We start from the raw sequence: 19,991 nt of genomic DNA, 5'->3' as shown, positions 1-19,991 counted from the left end.
GAATGCTATTATTTTTGAGTTTGTTGTGGAATATTGAGTTGTAAGTGTACCATAAAAATTTAAATAGGATCAGGTAAGTATTAGTAATGCAAATATTGGACAATCTGAAACTGTGTTTCGGTGAAACAGAATTCCTTTACAGCTATCTTCATAATTTGTTATGTCATCATGCATTAATTGGCTTGCTACTTTGCATGGGTGTCATTGAGAATCACTATCACTTGTTAAGTAATCTTATTTAGACACATACTTCTCTTCTATTCTATATGCCAAAGTTCAATACAGTGGCGTACTTCATTCCGTATTGGCGTGTTTTAACCAATTCATACGGTGCTTTTGTTATAATGATATCTTTAAATTCAACCGTTGGAATATGATGAAATTTGAGTATGTCATAGTTTACCTTGTTCTAGAAGTACAATAAAATGTTCACGCGGATCAGGTCACGTTTACTAATGCAAAGATTGCACAATATATGACTATGGTCTGCTGAGTTTAAATCCCGAATAGGGGACTGATTCCTATTTATCTCATTCTCCGCTTATCGGACAAAGCTGAAATTTTAGTATGATGTTTGTATATATGAAGGTTACTGTAGAAATTTCATGAAGTTCTGATCACTTTAGGTACACCAAAGTGTGAGAAATCCGGAACTGAATTCTGTATGCACGTATTGAAAGTAGTCGGGTTCTGAGTAATGTATCTTTTTAATGAACCGTTGGAATGCTATGATTTTTGAGTGTGTTGTGGAATATTGAGTTGTAAGTGTACCATAAAAATTTAAAGAGGATCAGGTAAGTATTAGTACTGCAAAGATTGGACAATCTGAAACTGTGTTTCGGTGAAACAGAATTCCTTTACAGCATCTTCATAATTTGTTATGTCATCATGCATTAATTGGCTTGCTACTTTGCATGGGTGTCATTGAGAATCACTATCACTTGTTAAGTCATCTTATTTAGACACATACTTCTCTTCTATTCTATATGCCAAAGTTCAATACAGTGGCGTACTTCATTCCGTATTGGCGTGTTTTAGCCAATTCATACGGTGCTTTTGTTATAATGATATCTTTAAATTCAACCGTTGGAATATGATGAAATTTGAGTATGTCGTAGTTTACCTTGTTATAGAAGTACAGTAAATTTTCACGCGGATCAGGTCACGTTTGCTACTGCAAAGCTTGCACAATATATGACTATGGTCTGTGAGTTTAAATCCCGAATAGGGGACTGATTCCTATTTATCTCATTCTCCGCTTATCGGACAAAGCTGAAATTTTAGTATGATGTTTGTATATATGAAGGTTACCTACTGTAGAAATTTCATGAAGTTCTGATCACTTTAGGTACACCAAAGTGTGAGAAATCCGGAACTGAATTCTGTATGCACGTATTGAAAGTAGTCGGGTTCTGAGTAATGTATCTTTTTAATGAACCGTTGGAATGCTATGATTTTGAGTGTGTTGTGGAATATTGAGTTGTAAGTGTACCATAAAAATTTAAAGAGGATCAGGTAAGTATTAGTACTGCAAAGATTGGACAATCTGAAACTGTGTTTCGGTGAAACAAATTCCTTTACAGCTATCTTCATAATTTGTTATGTCATCATGCATTAATTGGCTTGCTACTTTGCATGGGTGTCATTGAGAATCACTATCACTTGTTAAGTCATCTTATTTAGACACATACTTCTCTTCTATTCTATATGCCAAAGTTCAATACAGTGGCGTACTTCATTCCGTATTGGCGTGTTTTAGCCAATTCATACGGTGCTTTTGTTATAATGATATCTTTAAATTCAACCGTTGGAATATGAAATTTGAGTATGTCGTAGTTTACCTTGTTATAGAAGTACAGTAAAATTTTCACGCGGATCAGGTCACGTTTGCTACTGCAAAGCTTGCACAATATATGACTATGGTCTGTGAGTTTAAATCCCGAATAGGGGACTGATTCCTATTTATCTCATTCTCCGCTTATCGGACAAAGCTGAAATTTTAGTATGTTTGTATATATGAAGGTTACCTACTGTAGAAATTTCATGAAGTTCTGATCACTTTAGGTACACCAAAGTGTGAGAAATCCGGAACTGAATTCTGTATGCACGTATTGAAAGTAGTCGGGTTCTGAGTAATGTATCTTTTTAATGAACCGTTGGAATGCTATGATTTTGAGTGTGTGTGGAATATTGAGTTGTAAGTGTACCATAAAAATTTAAAGAGGATCAGGTAAGTATTAGTACTGCAAAGATTGGACAATCTGAAACTGTGTTTCGGTGAAACAGAATTCCTTTACAGCTATCTTCATAATTTGTTATGTCATCATGCATTAATTGGCTTGCTACTTTGCATGGGTGTCATTGAGAATCACTATCACTTGTTAAGTCATCTTATTTAGACACATACTTCTCTTCTATTCTATATGCCAAAGTTCAATACAGTGGCGTACTTCATTCCGTATTGGCGTGTTTTAGCCAATTCATACGGTGCTTTTGTTATAATGATATCTTTAAATTCAACCGTTGGAATATGATGAAATTTGAGTATGTCGTAGTTTACCTTGTTATAGAAGTACAGTAAAATTTTCACGCGGATCAGGTCACGTTTACTGCAAAGCTTGCACAATATATGACTATGGTCTGTGAGTTTAAATCCCGAATAGGGGACTGATTCCTATTTATCTCATTCTCCGCTTATCGGACAAAGCTGAAATTTTAGTATGATGTTTGTATATATGAAGGTTACCTACTGTAGAAATTTCATGAAGTTCTGATCACTTTAGGTACACCAAAGTGTGAGAAATCCGGAACTGAATTCTGTATGCACGTATTGAAAGTAGTCGGGTTCTGAGTAATGTATCTTTTTAATGAACCGTTGGAATGCTATGATTTTTGAGTGTGTGTGGAATATTGAGTTGTAAGTGTACCATAAAAATTTAAAGAGGATCAGGTAAGTATTAGTACTGCAAAGATTGGACAATCTGAAACTGTGTTTCGGTGAAACAGAATTCCTTTACAGCTATCTTCATAATTTGTTATGTCATCATGCATTAATTGGCTTGCTACTTTGCATGGGTGTCATTGAGAATCACTATCACTTGTTAAGTCATCTTATTTAGACACATACTTCTCTTCTATTCTATATGCCAAAGTTCAATACAGTGGCGTACTTCATTCCGTATTGGCGTGTTTTAGCCAATTCATACGGTGCTTTTGTTATAATGATATCTTTAAATTCAACCGTTGGAATATGATGAAATTTGTATGTCGTAGTTTACCTTGTTAGAAGTACAGTAAAATTTTCACGCGGATCAGGTCACGTTTGCTACTGCAAAGCTTGCACAATATATGACTATGGTCTGCTGAGTTTAAATCCCGAATAGGGGACTGATTCCTATTTATCTCATTCTCCGCTTATCGGACAAAGCTGAAATTTTAGTATGATGTTTGTATATATGAAGGTTACCCATTGTAGAAATTTCATGAAGTTCTGATCAATTTAGGTACACCAAAGTGTGAGAAATCCAGAACTGAATTCTGTATGCACGTATTGAAAGTAGTCGGGTTCTGAGTAATGTATCTTTTTAATGAACCGTTGGAATGCTATTATTTTTGAGTTTGTTGTGGAATATTGAGTTGTAAGTGTACCATAAAAATTTAAAGAGGATCAGGTAAGTATTAGTAATGCAAATATTGGACAATCTGAAACTGTGTTTCGGTGAAACAGAATTCCTTTACAGCTATCTTCATAATTTGTTATGTCATCATGCATTAATTGGCTTGCTACTTTGCATGGGTGTCATTGAGAATCACTATCACTTGTTAAGTCATCTTATTTAGACACATACTTCTCTTCTATTCTATATGCCAAAGTTCAATACAGTGGCGTACTTCATTCCGTATTGGCGTGTTTTAACCAATTCATATGGTGCTTTTGTTATAATGATATCTTTAAATTCAACCGTTGGAATATGATAAAATTTGAGTATGTCGTAGTTTACCTTATTATAGAAGTACAGTAAAATGTTCACGTGGATCAGGTCACGTTTGCTAATGCAAAGATTGCACAATATATGACTATGGTCTGTTGAGTTTAAATCCCGAATAGGGGACTGATTCCTATTTATCTCATTCTCCGCTTATCGGAAAAAGCTGAAATTTTAGTATGATGTTTGTATATATGAAGGTTACCTATTGTAGATATTTCATGAAGTTCTGATCACTTTAGGTACACCAAAGTGTGAGAAATCCGGAACTGAATTCTGTATGCACGTATTGAAAGTAGTCGGGTTCTGAGTAATGTATCTTTTTAATGAACCGTTGGAATGCTATGATTTTTGAGTTTGTCGTGGAATATTGAGTTGTAAGTGTACCATAAAAATTTAAAGAGGATCAGGTAAGTATTAGTACTACAAAGATTGGACAATCTGAAACTGTGTTTCGGTGAAACAGAATTCCTTTACAGCTATCTTCATAATTTGTTATGTCATCATGCATTAATTGGCTTGCTACTTTGCATGGGTGTCATTGAGAATCACTATAACTTGTTAAGTAATCTTATTTAGACACATACTTCTCTTCTATTCTATATGCCAAAGTTCAATACAGTGGCGTACTTCATTCCGTATTGGCGTGTTTTAGCCAATTCATACGGTGCTTTTGTTATAATGATATCTTTAAATTCAACCGTTGGAATATGATGAAATTTGAGTATGTCATAGTTTACCTTGTTCTAGAAGTACAATAAAATGTTCACGCGGATCAGGTCACGTTTACTAATGCAAAGATTGCACAATATATGACTATGGTCTGTTGAGTTTAAATCCCGAATAGGGGACTGATTCCTATTTATCTCATTCTCCGCTTATCGGACAAAGCTGAAATTTTAGTATGATGTTTGTATATATTAAGGTTACCTATTGTAGAAATTTCATGAAGTTCTGATCACTTTAGGTACACCAAAGTGTGAGAAATCCGGAACTGAATTCTGTATGCACGTATTGAAAGTAGTCGGGTTCTGAGTAATGTATCTTTTTAATGAACCGTTGGAATGCTATGATTTTTGAGTTTGTCGTGGAATATTGAGTTGTAAGTGTACCATAAAAATTTCAAGAGGATCAGGTAAGTATTAGTACTGCAAAGATTGGACAATCTGAAACTGTGTTTCGGTGAAACAGAATTCCTTTACAGCTATCTTCATAATTTGTTATGTCATCATGCATTAATTGGCTTGCTACTTTGCATGGGTGTCATTGAGAATCACTATAACTTGTTAAGTCATCTTATTTAGACACATACTTCTCTTCTATTCTATATGCCAAAGTTCAATACAGTGGCGTACTTCATTCCGTATTGGCGTGTTTTAGCCAATTCATACGGTGCTTTTGTTATAATGATATCTTTAAATTCAACCGTTGGAATATGATGAAATTTTAGTATGTCATAGTTTACCTTGTTCTAGAAGTAAAATAAAATGTTCACGCGGATCAGGTCACGTTTACTAATGCAAAGATTGCACAATATATGACTATGGTCTGTTGAGTTTAAATCCCGAATAGGGGACTGATTCATATTTATCTCATTCTCCGCTTATCGGACAAAGCTGAAATTTTAGTATGATGTTTGTATATATTAAGGTTACCTATTGTAGAAATTTCATGAAGTTCTGATCACTTTAGGTACACCAAAGTGTGAGAAATCCGGAACTGAATTCTGTATGCACGTATTGAAAGTAGTCGGGTTCTGAGTAATGTATCTTTTTAATGAACCGTTGGAATTCTATGATTTTTGAGTTTGTTGTGGAATATTGAGTTGTAAGTGTACCATAAAAATTTCAAGAGGATCAGGTAAGTATTAGTACTGCAAAGATTGGACAATCTGAAACTGTGTTTCGGTGAAACAGAATTCCTTTACAGCTATCTTCATAATTTGTTATGTCATCATGCATTAATTGGCTTGCTACTTTGCATGGGTGTCATTGAGAATCACTATAACTTGTTAAGTCATCTTATTTAGACACATACTTCTCTTCTATTCTATATGCCAAAGTTCAATACAGTGGCGTACTTCATTCCGTATTGGCGTGTTTTAGCCAATTCATACGGTGCTTTTGTTATAATGATATCTTTAAATTCAACCGTTGTAATATGATGAAATTTGAGTATGTCGTAGTTTACCTTGTTCTAGAAGTACAATAAAATGTTCACGCGGATCAGGTCACGTTTACTAATGCAAAGATTGCACAATATATGACTATGGTCTGTTGAGTTTAAATCCCGAATAGGGGACTGATTCCTATTTATCTCATTCTCCGCTTATCGGACAAAGCTGAAATTTTAGTATGATGTTTGTATATATTAAGGTTACCTATTGTAGAAATTTCATGAAGTTCTGATCACTTTAGGTACACCAAAGTGTGAGAAATCCGGAACTGAATTCTGTATGCACGTATTGAAAGTAGTCGGGTTCTGAGTAATGTATCTTTTTAATGAACCGTTGGAATGCTATGATTTTTGAGTTTGTTGTGGAATATTGAGTTGTAAGTGTACCATAAAAATTTCAAGAGGATCAGGTAAGTATTAGTACTGCAAAGATTGGACAATCTGAAACTGTGTTTCGGTGAAACAGAATTCCTTTACAGCTATCTTCATAATTTGTTATGTCATCATGCATTAATTGGCTTGCTACTTTGCATGGGTGTCATTGAGAATCACTATCACTTGTTAAGTCATCTTATTTAGACACAAACTTCTCTTCTATTCTATATGCCAAAGTTCAATACAGTGGCGTACTTCATTCCATATTGGCGTGTTTTAGCCAATTCATACGGTTCTTTTGTTATAATGATATCTTTAAATTCAACCGTTGGAATATGATGAAATTTGAGTATGTCGTAGTTTACCTTGTTATAGAAGTACAGTAAAATGTTCACGCGGATCAGGTCACGTTTGCTACTGCAAAGCTTGCACAATATATGACTATGGTCTGTTGAGTTTAAATCCCGAATAGGGGACTGATTCCTATTTATCTCATTCTCCGCTTATCGGACAAAGCTGAAATTTTAGTATGATGTTTGTATATATGAAGGTTTCCTACTGTAGAAATTTCATGAAGTTCTAATCACTTTAGGTACACCAAAGTGTGAGAAATCCGAAACTGAATTCTGTATGCACGTACTGAAAGTAGTCGGGTTCTGAGTAATGTATCTTTTTAATGAACCGTTGGAATGCTATGATTTTTAAGTGTGTTGTGGGATATTGAGTTGTAAGTATTATTACTGCAAAGATTGGACACAACAAACTCAATAACAACAACGTCAAGAAGCTAATGCATGGAGAAAGAGTATAGCGGATGATATGTGGGAAAATGTTCGTGAACAAAGGGAGTTAGAATTGTATGGAGACCGTTAAATTGAAGGGGAAAAAATTATATCGTTGCACAAAATAACATACTATTGATACAGAGATATGATCATTTTCATTTATTTTTTTCTTTTGATTAAAGATCAATGTTATTTGCAAATAAGGGTTTATTGTTTTTTAAAAGAGAATGAGTTAGGAGTGAACTCTCTCAAACTCCTCCAAACTCCCTCTAATAAACTCTCTCAAACTCCCTACACTCCCCCAAACTCCCTGAACTCAAAAACACAAAACTCTCTCAAACTCCCTACACTCTCTCAAACTCTCTCAAAATCCCTGAGATTTAAAATACATTCAACTCCCCCAAAATCACTCGAGGACTAACCCCATGCTAGTGTTTCTGTGAAGATGGGTTTTGAGTTTAATTAATAGAAAAACCAGAGGGTATTTTGGGTAGTATATTTAACATCTGTACATTTTTACCACGTGTACATTTATGCTGACTCAGCTAACTGAGCAATGGATGGAATAGTTGACGTTAGGAGGAAACACTAATTTTAATCTTTTTGGGGAGGAAACGCTAATTAGCAATCTTGGAAGGGGAGGAAACGCAAAATAGCCCATATTTATTGCTTTTGCTTAATAAAATTTCGGTTCAATTGATGTTTATTCCATGATGTGTGTGTGGATGTGTGTGATTCAATTGGTTCCGGTTAAGAAAAACTATTGTTATCTTGCTTTATTGTATGGTATCAATTGTTTAGGCTTACAAAATTTCGGTGCAACTGCGGTGTTTTAATGCTTATGTTGTTTCAATTGCTTCCGGTTGAGGTGAATAATTATGCAAGTTGATTTATCTGGTTTGTATGAATTGTTTATGGCTTAACAAAATAAAAGGTGTATGGGATGAGTTGTTTAGTCCAATTCGAATCCGGATAAGAGAAACTAAGTTAATTCTGATCTTAGTTAGACTTATCGAAGTGAGGTTTCGGTTATTCAAGTCTAATTGAATGCCTTAACAAGAAATGCTAGTTAACTAACATAGTACTTTTCTTGTTTAAAACTCTAAGTTATGGATAATTAGAACCTGATGAGAAAAATAGAGTTATCTTTATTTTGGTCTTATCGAATTAAGCGGTTGTTTTTGAACGATCGGTTTAGCAAAGGGACTAAGGTGCTTAGTTGTTTTTGGTTTGCTAAACTAAATTGGAAAAATTGTTTTGGGCAATTGTTTTCTTGGTAACATATCAAAATAAACTACTTGTAGTTTCGGTTTTGATATTGGTTATCATAACATGATGTGTGGAACCCTCGTGCCTAACTCTACAGGTTGCAAGTCTATTTTGAGATTTGTAAGATTCTTTTCGTGTTGTCCTTTATTTTTTTCGTTTCTTTGTCATTTTGTGACAAAAAAGGGGAGAAATATATGGAGTAAACAAGTGATACTGGCATTGATTTTATATTGATTGGTATCGCTAAGGAAAAGAACATTGGTGCTTAAACGTTTTATCTAAACGAAAGAGTGAAAGCACAGACTAAGGGGGAGTAACATGTCATATGAAGTGGTATAACAAAGACATGCGGATTGAATATCTACCTATCTTCCTTAGGGGTAGTATTAACTTTGTTATTATGATGTCAACAACGGCATTTTCAAGGATTGAATGTAAGCAGTTTACTGTGTTGTTGAATCGGCAATCAAGCGTGTGTAATGAATTCTTGTAATTTGTTTATCCATAGACTATTACACGAAGTGTGAACCGATTAGTTGTATTGTCTCGACTCAGTCCATAGACAATCACTTTCGGAGAAAGGATTTATAGGTAGGAAATTTTTTAGCTTGAGGTATATTTGGGTACCCTCGCCTTTTCAGCAGTGTCTAGCGGTGACCAGGAGTGGATCGATCAATAATATAAACGATATAGGGAAGGAAATCAAGGAAGAAGATACGAAGAACCAAGAGGTAGTAATTACAATCAGGGAAGTAATTATTCGGGTGATCAACGAGGCAATTGCTTATGGGAGCAGCGAAGGAATTATCAGGGTCAACGATTTTGTGCGCGAAGACCTAATGCCCCGATGTTCGAAGACCTAAAGCTCCATCGGCTCAACACTATTGTGGAATAGAGCCACCAAATTTGGGAATAGAGCTACCACCCGGAAGGAGGAGCAACTAATTCTGCAGATATCACCGTTTCCGTGGTCACGACACAAATGACTGTAGGAACATACAACGTATTATACTCCTTTTTATTGAGCAGGGGAAGTTGATCCTATCTTTGGAGAACCAAGCATTTCCACCACAACAACCTATTCAAGATCAAACACAGCAGGCCGCACCATTGTACCGAATAGAGATAGACAGGATGCTCGGCGATTAAATTGAAATTTCATAATCCACTCAGCGAAGAGCATCGAAAATTTACATGATAATGTGTTAAGGAGGGTGCAAAAAAGGGATTTTAACGGAAACGAAATATTTTGTGTTACGAAGACGGAACCTTTGAAAGAATGGCAGAAACGACCGATCACATTTGCGGAAGAAGATGCACCCAAAGGAGGAAGATCACACACTGATCCGCTGGTTGTAACCATGTCCATGTGAAGACACTCTTGCTGGGAGATGGACATCGGTAAGGAGAGAAAGATTTGGGCCTTCAGCAGAATAGTCATAGACACAGGCAGTTCTGTAGATATTCCCTTCTACCATGTGTTTAAAACCATAAGATATACGGATTCCGACATCATACCGTCTACTTACAATATCTACGGATTTAACGGAGTTGCGTCAAGACCAAAGGGCGAAATAACCATGAACATACTCGTTGGAGAACTAGAAACCGAAGTCATGTTTTGCATTGTGAATGTAGACTCACCATACAATGCACTCATAGGAAGACCTTGGGTGCATGGGGTAAAGGGAGTTTCATCAACCTTTCATCAAGCTATTCGGTTTCCAATGCCCAGTGTAATAGGGGAGATAAAGGAGATGTCCAAGAGGCAAAGGATTGTAACAAGTTGTATGTTCCATATTACGAAGAACGAGTACAGAAAAAGAAGGAGCAAAAGAAAAGAGTGATGGAAGCAAGAAGAGCAGAAGAACTAATGGTGTACATGGACAAATCTAAGGAAGGATGGGCAATCCCAAGCGAAATTCCAGAAAAGGAAGGAGATCCTTTATAACAATTAAAATAACCATCCCCGCTCGGAGAACCAGTCACGAACTCGTAGCAGTTGAGCCAACAAAGGAAATAAATTTAGGAACTGACGAAGAACCAAAGATGGTGAATATTGGAACGAAGTTGGAAGCAGACAAAGAAGAAATAATGATCAAATTGTTGCAAGAATATCGAGATGTGTTTGCATGGGGAATGGATGAAATGTCAAGGATTGATCCATCTGTTGCGTGTCATAAACCCAGCCAGTCATATAACTAATAAGGAAACGCATCAGGAAAATAACAACTACTTATCACGAGCAAATAGAGGTGGAGATCCAGAAGATGGTCGATTTTGGGATCATCAGACCAGCGAAGTATCCATACTGGATCGCAAAAATGGTAGTAGTACCGAAGAAAAACAAAGGAATACGTATCTGCATCGATTTAGTGATTTGAATACAGCTTGCCAAAGGATAGTTTTCCTTTATCAAACATAGAATCAGCATCAGGGTGTCATAGGCCCTCATTGATGGATGGGTACTCAGGATACAATCAAATAGCACTCGCTGAAGAAGATCAAGAACACACCGCTTTCTTTCCTCCAAGAGGGTTGTATTGCTACACAAGAATGTCGTTTGGATTAAAGAATGTCGGTGCCACTTACCAGTGGATGGTGGTAAAAATATTTGCTAAATGGGTACACACGAAGTTATAGGCGGGTGTCGATGATATGCTGGTCAAGACGAAGGAATCAGGAAATCATGTAGAGGATTTAAAGGAAATCTTTGACCAACTGCGAAGTTACAAGATGAAGATAAATCCAACTAAGTATATTTTCGGAGTCGAGTCAGCAAAGTTTTTGGGAAACATAGTTTCAAAAAATGGAATAGAAGTGGAACGAAGGTACAAGCTATACTATACATGCCCTCCCCAACAACTATAAAGGATGTGTAGAAGCTCAAAGGGCAGCTAGCAGCTTTGGGAAGATTCATCTCCCGATCGTCGGATGAATGTAAACATTCCTTTAATATTCTGAAAAAAGGAACAATTTTTGCATGGGCCCAAGAATGCGAGCCGGCCCTTCAAAATATAAAAGATTATCTCGTAAAATTGTCAATCCTACAAAAACCAGAACCTAGCGAAGAGTTATTGATCTATCTCGCAACAACACCAAATGCTGTTACTTCGGTTGGATGAAGGGGTCGAGAAACCTATATATTACATTAGAAAAACTTTTAACTCAGCCGAGAGGAATTATCCGAAGATAGAGAAATTAATATTAGCACCGGTCTACGCCACTCAGAAACTCCGAATTTGTTTCCAGACGCACAAAATCAAGGTCTTAACCAGAACTCCAATCGAATCGGTTTTGAAGAGCTCTAGAAGGGTGGGAAGACCTCTTCAACGGGTTTGCTTTGGAGAAGAAAGGTACTGGTAAGCTCCTTAGCGTCACCACTTTTAGGAAGATCATTTCATAGTGGGTCTTGCAAACAGTGTAATTTTGTTATTATTATTTATTAGTAATTATTATTCTTCTTGTTTTTGTCTGTTGATAAAGAGAAGGATGATTATCTTCAAGAACAATACTACTAGCTCGCAATGTAGTAATTAACACAAGGCAGAAAGATAAGAAGCGATCGAACTTATCAAGAACGAGAGGATCAGAGAAAAGAAGAGAAGGAAAAATCATTTCATGCGCATAGAATGTCATTTCTATGCGTTCATTCAAAGAGAAAGTATACTGCTTCTGGGAGAACCGTTGATTTGAAGGGCAAGTAAAGTGAGTTTGCTGACTGCGTACTGCTGAGTCTGAATCAGAGTCTAAAATTCAAAACTGGGAGGACCCACGTGTAAGGAGGGATTGACATTTTATGCAAACAACAGATATTCTTTGTAATCCCTTCCTTTCTCAACCAATGATCATCCATCTCCCACGTCATCCCCCAACCCAATCAAAATCCTAATACATATATACAGTACCAAGTACTAACCAAAAACAGAATCCTTCTCCTGCTACTCAAGATCATTCTAGCTAATTAGCTCGTTCCAGATATTGTGATCCAAAGAAAGCTAGCATGCATATGCTTTAACCGCACCTTTCCATAACCAAAGTTTCAATAACTTTTTAACGATCATTACATATTCGCAGAGAGCTTTCTTTTCTTTTTTTGCAAAGACACCTGAAGTATCTTTTATACAGCTAGAGACAGGGAGAAAATAGTGTTTTAACCAGATCCAATCATGGGGGACTCTTCTTCTACTGCTTCATACATCCACATGGTACGTAATGTGCCTAATTTTTAATCCTGCCAGAAGAGATAGAAAAAGTAAATGTGAAGAAAATTGTGCATGCATGTATCACTAGTACTGATGTCTGTTCTCTTTTTCCGGTGGACTGAAAGATATTTTCAAGAAATAGCTTTTGTAGAGTAATGATGATGATATTATTGTTTTAATAGTACGTAACCTTAGTTATTACATGTATATGATAATGATGCTTTGTAGGTGCAACACTTGATTGAGAAGTGTCTACTATTCCACATGACAAAGGAAGAGTGTATGGAAGCTCTCTTTAAGCATGCAAATATCAAACCTGTCATCACTTCAACTGGTACTATCTCCTTGCCTGCTTGTCTCTCTCGCTTTCTCTATATGCATACCATCTCTCTAGAAAGCACCGTAAAACACTATACTTACTTCTTCATTGCCTAACCACATTATCTCTTAATTTGTATTCTTTTAATATACTCGTTACTTGCAATAATAACCTACTGCAGTGTGGAAGGAACTGGAAAAAGAAAACAAGGACTTCTTTGAGGCCTATTATGCTGGAAACAAAGGAGGAGACCGAATGTCTGAATCAGAAACTACCCAAAAGATCCAAAAAATGCTCTCGGAGTCATCTGCTACGACGGAATTATCTGCTACTTCACCGGCCAGATGTGGATCATCCATAGGATCTCAAGATGAAAAGGATCAAGACGAACATAATTAAGTAGTCCTTATTGCATAATCATCTTTATCTCTCTTTGATACTCATCAAGCTTATACTAATCCTTAACATAGTTAATTATCTCTTACGTACATTATCTGGTTCTACCTGCATAATATCCCACCATATACAATTTAAGATTAGTTGTGTGTAGTGTGTACCATGTTTGTGTGGTCTGTGAGAATTTGATGTATATTCACATATCAAATACACGATGTACTACTATTTGATAAAACGATATATGAAATACTTGAATCGAGGAAAGCTGTTAGGTTGATTATATCAGTTGGTGGGCTCAAAATTTGAAACTCGGTTCTTTCTCTCCTTTCATTTCATGGATATGTCAGGAGGAGAATGATGATAGAGTTATTGAGTAAATGAAAAGCGTGACAAAATTTATATATTGTAGATATGTTCATGTGGACTCTTATGAGCCTGCCACTCATGATATGCCCCAAGTAATCATGTCTTCTGCTGGATTTTTAATTTTTTTGCTGCTTCATCTGATTATTTGTATTTGAATTTGGCAAAAAAAGGTGAACAGGTGCTGGAAATGTCCCAATCCCGCAATTTGGATTTACGTTAGAGGTCTCTAGCAATTTTTCTATTTTCTTTCTTGTGAGAGAAGGATGTTAATGGCTCTATTTTTGTATTGTCATCCAATATTGCGCATTCTCAAGTCGCCACCACCGCCTTGCCCATGTAATAACGTCTTGTTCGATGACAAATTGCATATGTACGAGGTGTCATTTGTTGTTTTCATAGTTAATGTCCTGTAACCGTACCACCATCTTTTCTAACTCTTGGCTGTAACTTTTGGGGATGAGTTTCCTAGAAATTTCCTTTAGCGAGCAAAGGGAACACAAAATGGAGCTAGTTTTGGCCGCTGCTTTCATGTAACCTTCTTGTGGCTTCGCCTTGGCTACTACTTACTAATCGACGGAAGCATATAATTTGAACAAACTACCCTCCGGCAACCACAATCAAAAACACTAGTATCCGATGATGATATTTAAACAGCTGAACTAGATAACTAGTCTTTCACAACCAAACCACACCAACGTGCGTCAAGTTCTATAGCAAGTACCTGTCGTGGCCTTAACAAAATCAGCCGAACTTCCATTGTCTTGTCACATTTGTTAGCCCAGTTATAAAATGGCCTCATCACTTTCATTTGTTAGGGACAGCATCAGCGTCACATCACTCTAAACCTAGACAGTTTTTGAAAAATAACGGTTTTTTGGGTAGAGTAAAGTTCGGTTATATCATAACTCAACGATAGTAGGAAAAATAACACAGTTCGGTTACATTTTTTTTTTGTATTAAGGGTAGAGTTCCGTTACTAACTAGTTTTAGAATTTTTTGCGAACCAACCGAACTCGGAGTTCGGTTATGAAAAATTAAATTCGTGATAACCGAAGTGTTCTTCGTGTTCTTGGTTTCAGAATGTTCGGTTACAAAACTAGTTTTTTTTTTTAAATTATTCCTAACCGAACATGCCACTTTAACATCCATTTAAACCATATTTTGATGATTTCTACTCAATTTTTCTATCCAAAAACGAATTAAAAAGATTGATGGGTTTTTCAATCGAACGAGGAACGTCAAGGAAAGAGAGAAGAAGAAAAGAATAAACTTTTTTTCAAAACTAAAATTTTTCGATTGTTCTTTTGATTTTGATTTTGGTTAAGAAATTCATTTAGATTAGATGTATATGATTAGATTTATATAATTATTAAGTTAGTTTTAACAAAACTAGTGACAAAACCCCTAGGTGAACAAACTAGTGATAAGAAAAAACCGGTCATATTATTTTTAACAAATAAAAACCGTTTCAAACAAAACTGGGACAAAAACCCCAATTCAAATAAAATTTTTAAAATTTAGTTTTTATTTGATTTCTAAATTCCAAAACTGACCTTCCGTATATAAAAACATTTTTCAAAGGAAAGTTTGGCGAAAGAAAACAATAAAAACAATATTTGTTCTCTCTGAATCCAAACATCAGATACTAGTCTAATTACGATTCTTCTTTCCTAGTTTTCTTTGTTTTTTTCAGTTCCATATCTCGTTTAAATTCAAAGATTCGTCATCGTGTTCTCCCAATTTCAATTCAAAGATTCAGAGAGCAATTTTAGGTTTGATTGAAGAACCGGAAGAGAAGCTACAAGTTTTGAGATCTGTTTATTCGAGATACGTAGAAGAATCAAATTCGGTTGTTTATTCGAAAAGAGAAGATAAACATAGTTGTTTTATTCGAGATCTGGTTGCAATTCACTTTAGCTGAAATCATATTTCCGCTTTTCAAGTTGAAATTGAATCTCGAATTGAAGAATCCAGCTGAACAATCAATCTACTTCGTGTTGATCATCTTCGTCTTCGATTAATCTTCGTCTTCAGGAATCAATCAACTTTTCAGGTATTCAATTCTCTTTTTGTGTTGATTTTTGATTTTGTTTGTGTGAATTTGCTAGTCACTCTTGTCGAATAAACTGAATTGATGTTAGCATATTTTTATGTTTGTGTTGATGTTCTTATGAAGGATTCCATCTCTTGGTACTGTTTTTCAAAAAAAAATTTGTTGTTGATATTCACATCTGGTGAAACTGTTTTTGGTTTCATCATTTTGTTCTGTAGATTATGGATTCTGTTCTCGCACTTGTATGTCACAAAGAAGATTGTTTAAACTCTTCGTATTGGCCTCAAGAGTCTTTTGCTAATTTGAAGACTAGTATAGCTCAAGTTGGTGTGAATTCTCCTCCTTCTATGGAAATTTTTGATTTTGTTTATGTGAATTTGCTAGTCACTCTTGTCGAATAAACTGAATTGATGTTAGCATATGATTTTTTATGTTTGTGTTGATGTTCTTATGAAGGATTCCATCTCTTTGGAACTGTTTTTCAAAAAAAATATTTGTTGTTGACATTCACATCTGGTGAAACTGTTTTTGGTTTCATCATTTGTTCTGTAGATTATGGATTCTGTTCTCGCACTTGTATGTCACAAAGAAGATTGTTTAACTTTCGTATTGGCCTACAAGAGTCTTTTGCTAATTTGAAGACTAGTATATGCTCAAGTTGGTGTGAATTCTCTCCTCCTTCTATGGAAATTTTTCACATGGTTGATGATCAGAAAAGGTCATTCATTCTGATTCTGATCTTCAATGTTTGGATCTATTTAGTATGATAATAAAGAAGGGATTAGGAGTTACTCGTAAGTCACAAAGCTGAGAGTTCTGGTTCAATAAGTTCAGGAATTATAGCTTTTGATGACCAGCCACAAAGTTCTGGAATTATACCTTTTGAGAAGCCACGGATTGATTATGATGTTCCAGATAAAATTAAGGAACCGTTGAAGTCTGCTCACTGGTTACATCTTTTTCAAGGAGTTGAACAGTTGTTTCCGGGAGGTGTTGAACAAGTTCGTTGTGATTTACAGAAGTATCACGCAGCAGCTGGTTATGAATACATGGTATATAGGAATGAGAAGTTGAGGATTGGTGCACGTTGTGCTAATAAGAACAAAGAGGAGAAATGTGACTGGCATTTATATGCTGTGTCTGTTGATGGTGTTGTAGGAAGTCCTTTTATTATCAAGGAACTAAATAATCAGCATACTTGTGTTGGTGGATTTGTTAACATGCCACGGATATCGAAGAAACTAGTTAGTAGCTTGATTATTGATGAAATTAAACAGGATCCTAATAAGAAAACTAAGCATATTATGGAATCTTTTACGAGAGACTTCGGCTTTGACATTAGTCGTTATTATGCATACGCAGGTAAGAAGCATGCACTGAATACTTCATGGGGAGAGAACGAGAAATCTTTTATGTTCTTGAACTGGTATAAAAACAAGTTGATTGAAACCAATCCTGGTTCTCACGTGGTTTTGGAAGTTGAAGAAGGGACCAATAATTTTCAGAGGATGTTTATCTGTTTTGAAGCTTGTAGTCGTGGATTCAATTTCTGTCGTCCTGTATTATTCGTTGATGCGGCTCACTTGAAAAGCAAGTACCTTGGTCATATGATGGCAACAGGGTCTAACCGGAAATGATGGTAAGGTTTTTATCATTTTTTTATGTTGGTTTCATCATTTTTTTATGTTGGTTTCATCATTTTTTATGTTTGGTTTTCATCGCATCTTATGCTTGTGTTATGCTTTCTGTTCATGTTACAGAAATCTTCCCTCTTGCTTATGGTGTGGTTTCATCGGAGAATGAAGCGAACTGGAAATGGTTTTTGGATAATTTGAAGAAAGTCCTTTCTCCTTTGCGACCAAAGCTTACTTTTGTGAGTGATCGAGGTATTGGATTGGTAACACAAATTCCTATTGTTTTTCCTGAGGCTTTTCATGGTTGGTGCTACTGGCATATGGAATGCAATATCAATACATGCTTACCAAAGAGTTGCAAAGTTTATAACAAATATGTATTGGGACTGTTTAAGAAATGTGCGTATGCTTCTACTCATAAAGAATTTTCAGAGAATTGGGATAAGTTGAGGAAGGTTCAAAATCAGAAGTTACAAGACTATCTAAGTAGAGCTCCTCTTGATAAATGGGCAAGTTTTTTCTTCAAGGGTCGACGATATGGTAGGTTGTGTTCAAATATTGCTGAGAGTTTCAATGGTTCGGTCGTTGAAGAGAGAGAGAAGCCTATAGCCATCATGGTTGATGAGATCAGGGTGAAGCTAATGGACCAAATGTGTAAACGTCGCGAGGACTCTGCTAACTTAATGAAATGGCGTCAAACTCTATGTCCAGAATATGAAGCTCTACTCCACGACAACAAGATGCATGGATGTAACTACCAAGTCACCAAGTCGTCGGAATATGTGTTTGAAGTTCATGCTTCATTAACACAGACTGTCATTTGAAAAGAAGAACATGTTCTTGCAACCGTTGGCGTATTGACGGTTTCCCGTGTGCCCATGCTGTCCGTTGCATCATGGTGAATGGAGAAGATCCTTACAATTATGTTGAGCACTACTTTACAGTAAATTCTACCGAGAATCGTATAAACATGCAATCAATCCTGTTCCCACAGTCGAAAAGCCCGTGACAGTGTCGCCGAAATCGATGGTTTTTGGTCCGAATAATGGACCACAACCAGGACGTCCATCGAAGAAGAAGAGGATTCCTAATACAGGTTCAGTTGCCAATAAGAAGATGAGAACCTGTGGTTCCTGCAAGGTTTTGACCACCCATAATAAACGGACATGCCCTTCTCGTCAGATTTCATGAGAACTTGTAGTCATTTCGACTAGACTACAATATGTGGTTCCTGCAAGTCATCGAATTTTACTCTTAGTTTCGTTTGCTAGACTACAATATGTGTTTCATTTACTATTTCATATTTTTGTTTTAGAAGTTAATATGCTGCAGGTGTTTTCATTTTATATTTTGTCTAAGAATAATAAGTTTGATTAAGTTTAAGTTTTTCAGAATTTTTACAGGCCTTTATAGTTTGGTGTAACCGAATCAGGTTTCATCATTTTTTTGATGAAACCAGAAAGGGTTTCATCTTATTTTGGTGGAACCATTGTTTTACTGTCACTTTTTCTTCTATATTTTTTGACAACACAGTAGATGATGTTTTGTCTACTGTTTATTGGTGCCGCAAATATATGACACATCATTTATGGATAGTTTTTTAAAAATGAGACATCATATTTCTGTAGACATAAGCTTTTAAGGAAATACAACTGAAATAGCACGAAATCGTTTTTTATATAAACTGTAACCATTTCACAAGTACTTTAAACTTCAACTAAAACTTGAATCTGCAAGGAGAACTGTATGTCAAGGAGTATCATCATTACAATAACCATTTCAAAAGTAATTTAAAATTCAACTAAAACTGAATGTTCAATAGGACGGGCACGACATGCGAGTATTATTCTATATTGTCAAGGAGTATCTTCAACGCCAACTTTGGTCTCATATTATGCACCTTTTCTCGTATATCATCTGTAGACATGTTTCCTTTCAAGAGGCTCTTCATGTAATAGCAAACATGCAGGCCACAATCGTTCCTGAAAAACCAAAACAATGTCTCAATTGTTACAAAGTGACTAGCTGAGAGTGTTCTGATATTAGTATCTATATGTAAAGCATTCGGTTACAAGTGATGTAATGATTTCAAGCATATGCATATGTGAACTATAAACTTCCAAACATAACTTACCCTATTTGTTCACAACATGTAGGGTTGTGCAAAGAGTATGTTGTTGGCTGACTTGCCTGCTGATCACAGGGGAGCTTTGCGTCGTGCTGTGCAAATGCTGATACTATACGTTGTTTCATGCTTTCAGCACTTTTTCTGCATTCCTCTCCCGTGGAAGCCAAGGAGTTGTAGTGATAAAATTCCCCGGTTTCAAAATCAAAAGAAAGCAATGTCCAATGGTTTACATCTCCAAGTGATGTCAGCAACGGAACGAACAAAAACCGCACGCTATAATCCATTTTGTCGATGAAGCCT

At 35.9% G+C, this 19,991-nt stretch overlaps 1 protein-coding gene across 2 annotated transcripts; it reads left to right on the top strand.

Annotated features, from left to right (window-relative positions):
* Nucleotides 1-12,544: 12,544 nt before the first annotated feature.
* On the top strand, nt 12,545-14,078 carry LOC113273609. Of its 2 annotated transcripts, XM_026523269.1 has the most exons (4): nt 12,545-12,798; nt 13,024-13,129; nt 13,296-13,513; nt 14,047-14,078. In XM_026523269.1, the coding sequence occupies exons 1-3, from the start codon at nt 12,760-12,762 to the stop codon at nt 13,511-13,513; spliced, it is 363 nt and encodes a 120-aa protein (XP_026379054.1). In that variant the 5' UTR covers nt 12,545-12,759; the 3' UTR covers nt 14,047-14,078. The 2 variants fall into 2 exon arrangements, with proteins under 2 accessions (XP_026379054.1, XP_026379053.1); XM_026523268.1 differs by lacking the exon at nt 14,047-14,078 and having other exon boundaries at nt 13,296-13,769.
* The last annotated feature ends 5,913 nt before the right edge of the window (nt 14,079-19,991 follow it).

The sequence above is a fragment of the Papaver somniferum genome, chromosome 4, assembly GCF_003573695.1.
Source record: "Papaver somniferum cultivar HN1 chromosome 4, ASM357369v1, whole genome shotgun sequence".
Lineage (NCBI taxonomy): Eukaryota > Viridiplantae > Streptophyta > Magnoliopsida > Ranunculales > Papaveraceae > Papaver > Papaver somniferum.
Note: the sequence above shows the minus strand (reverse complement) of the source record. Positions and strands in the feature narration are given on the sequence as shown.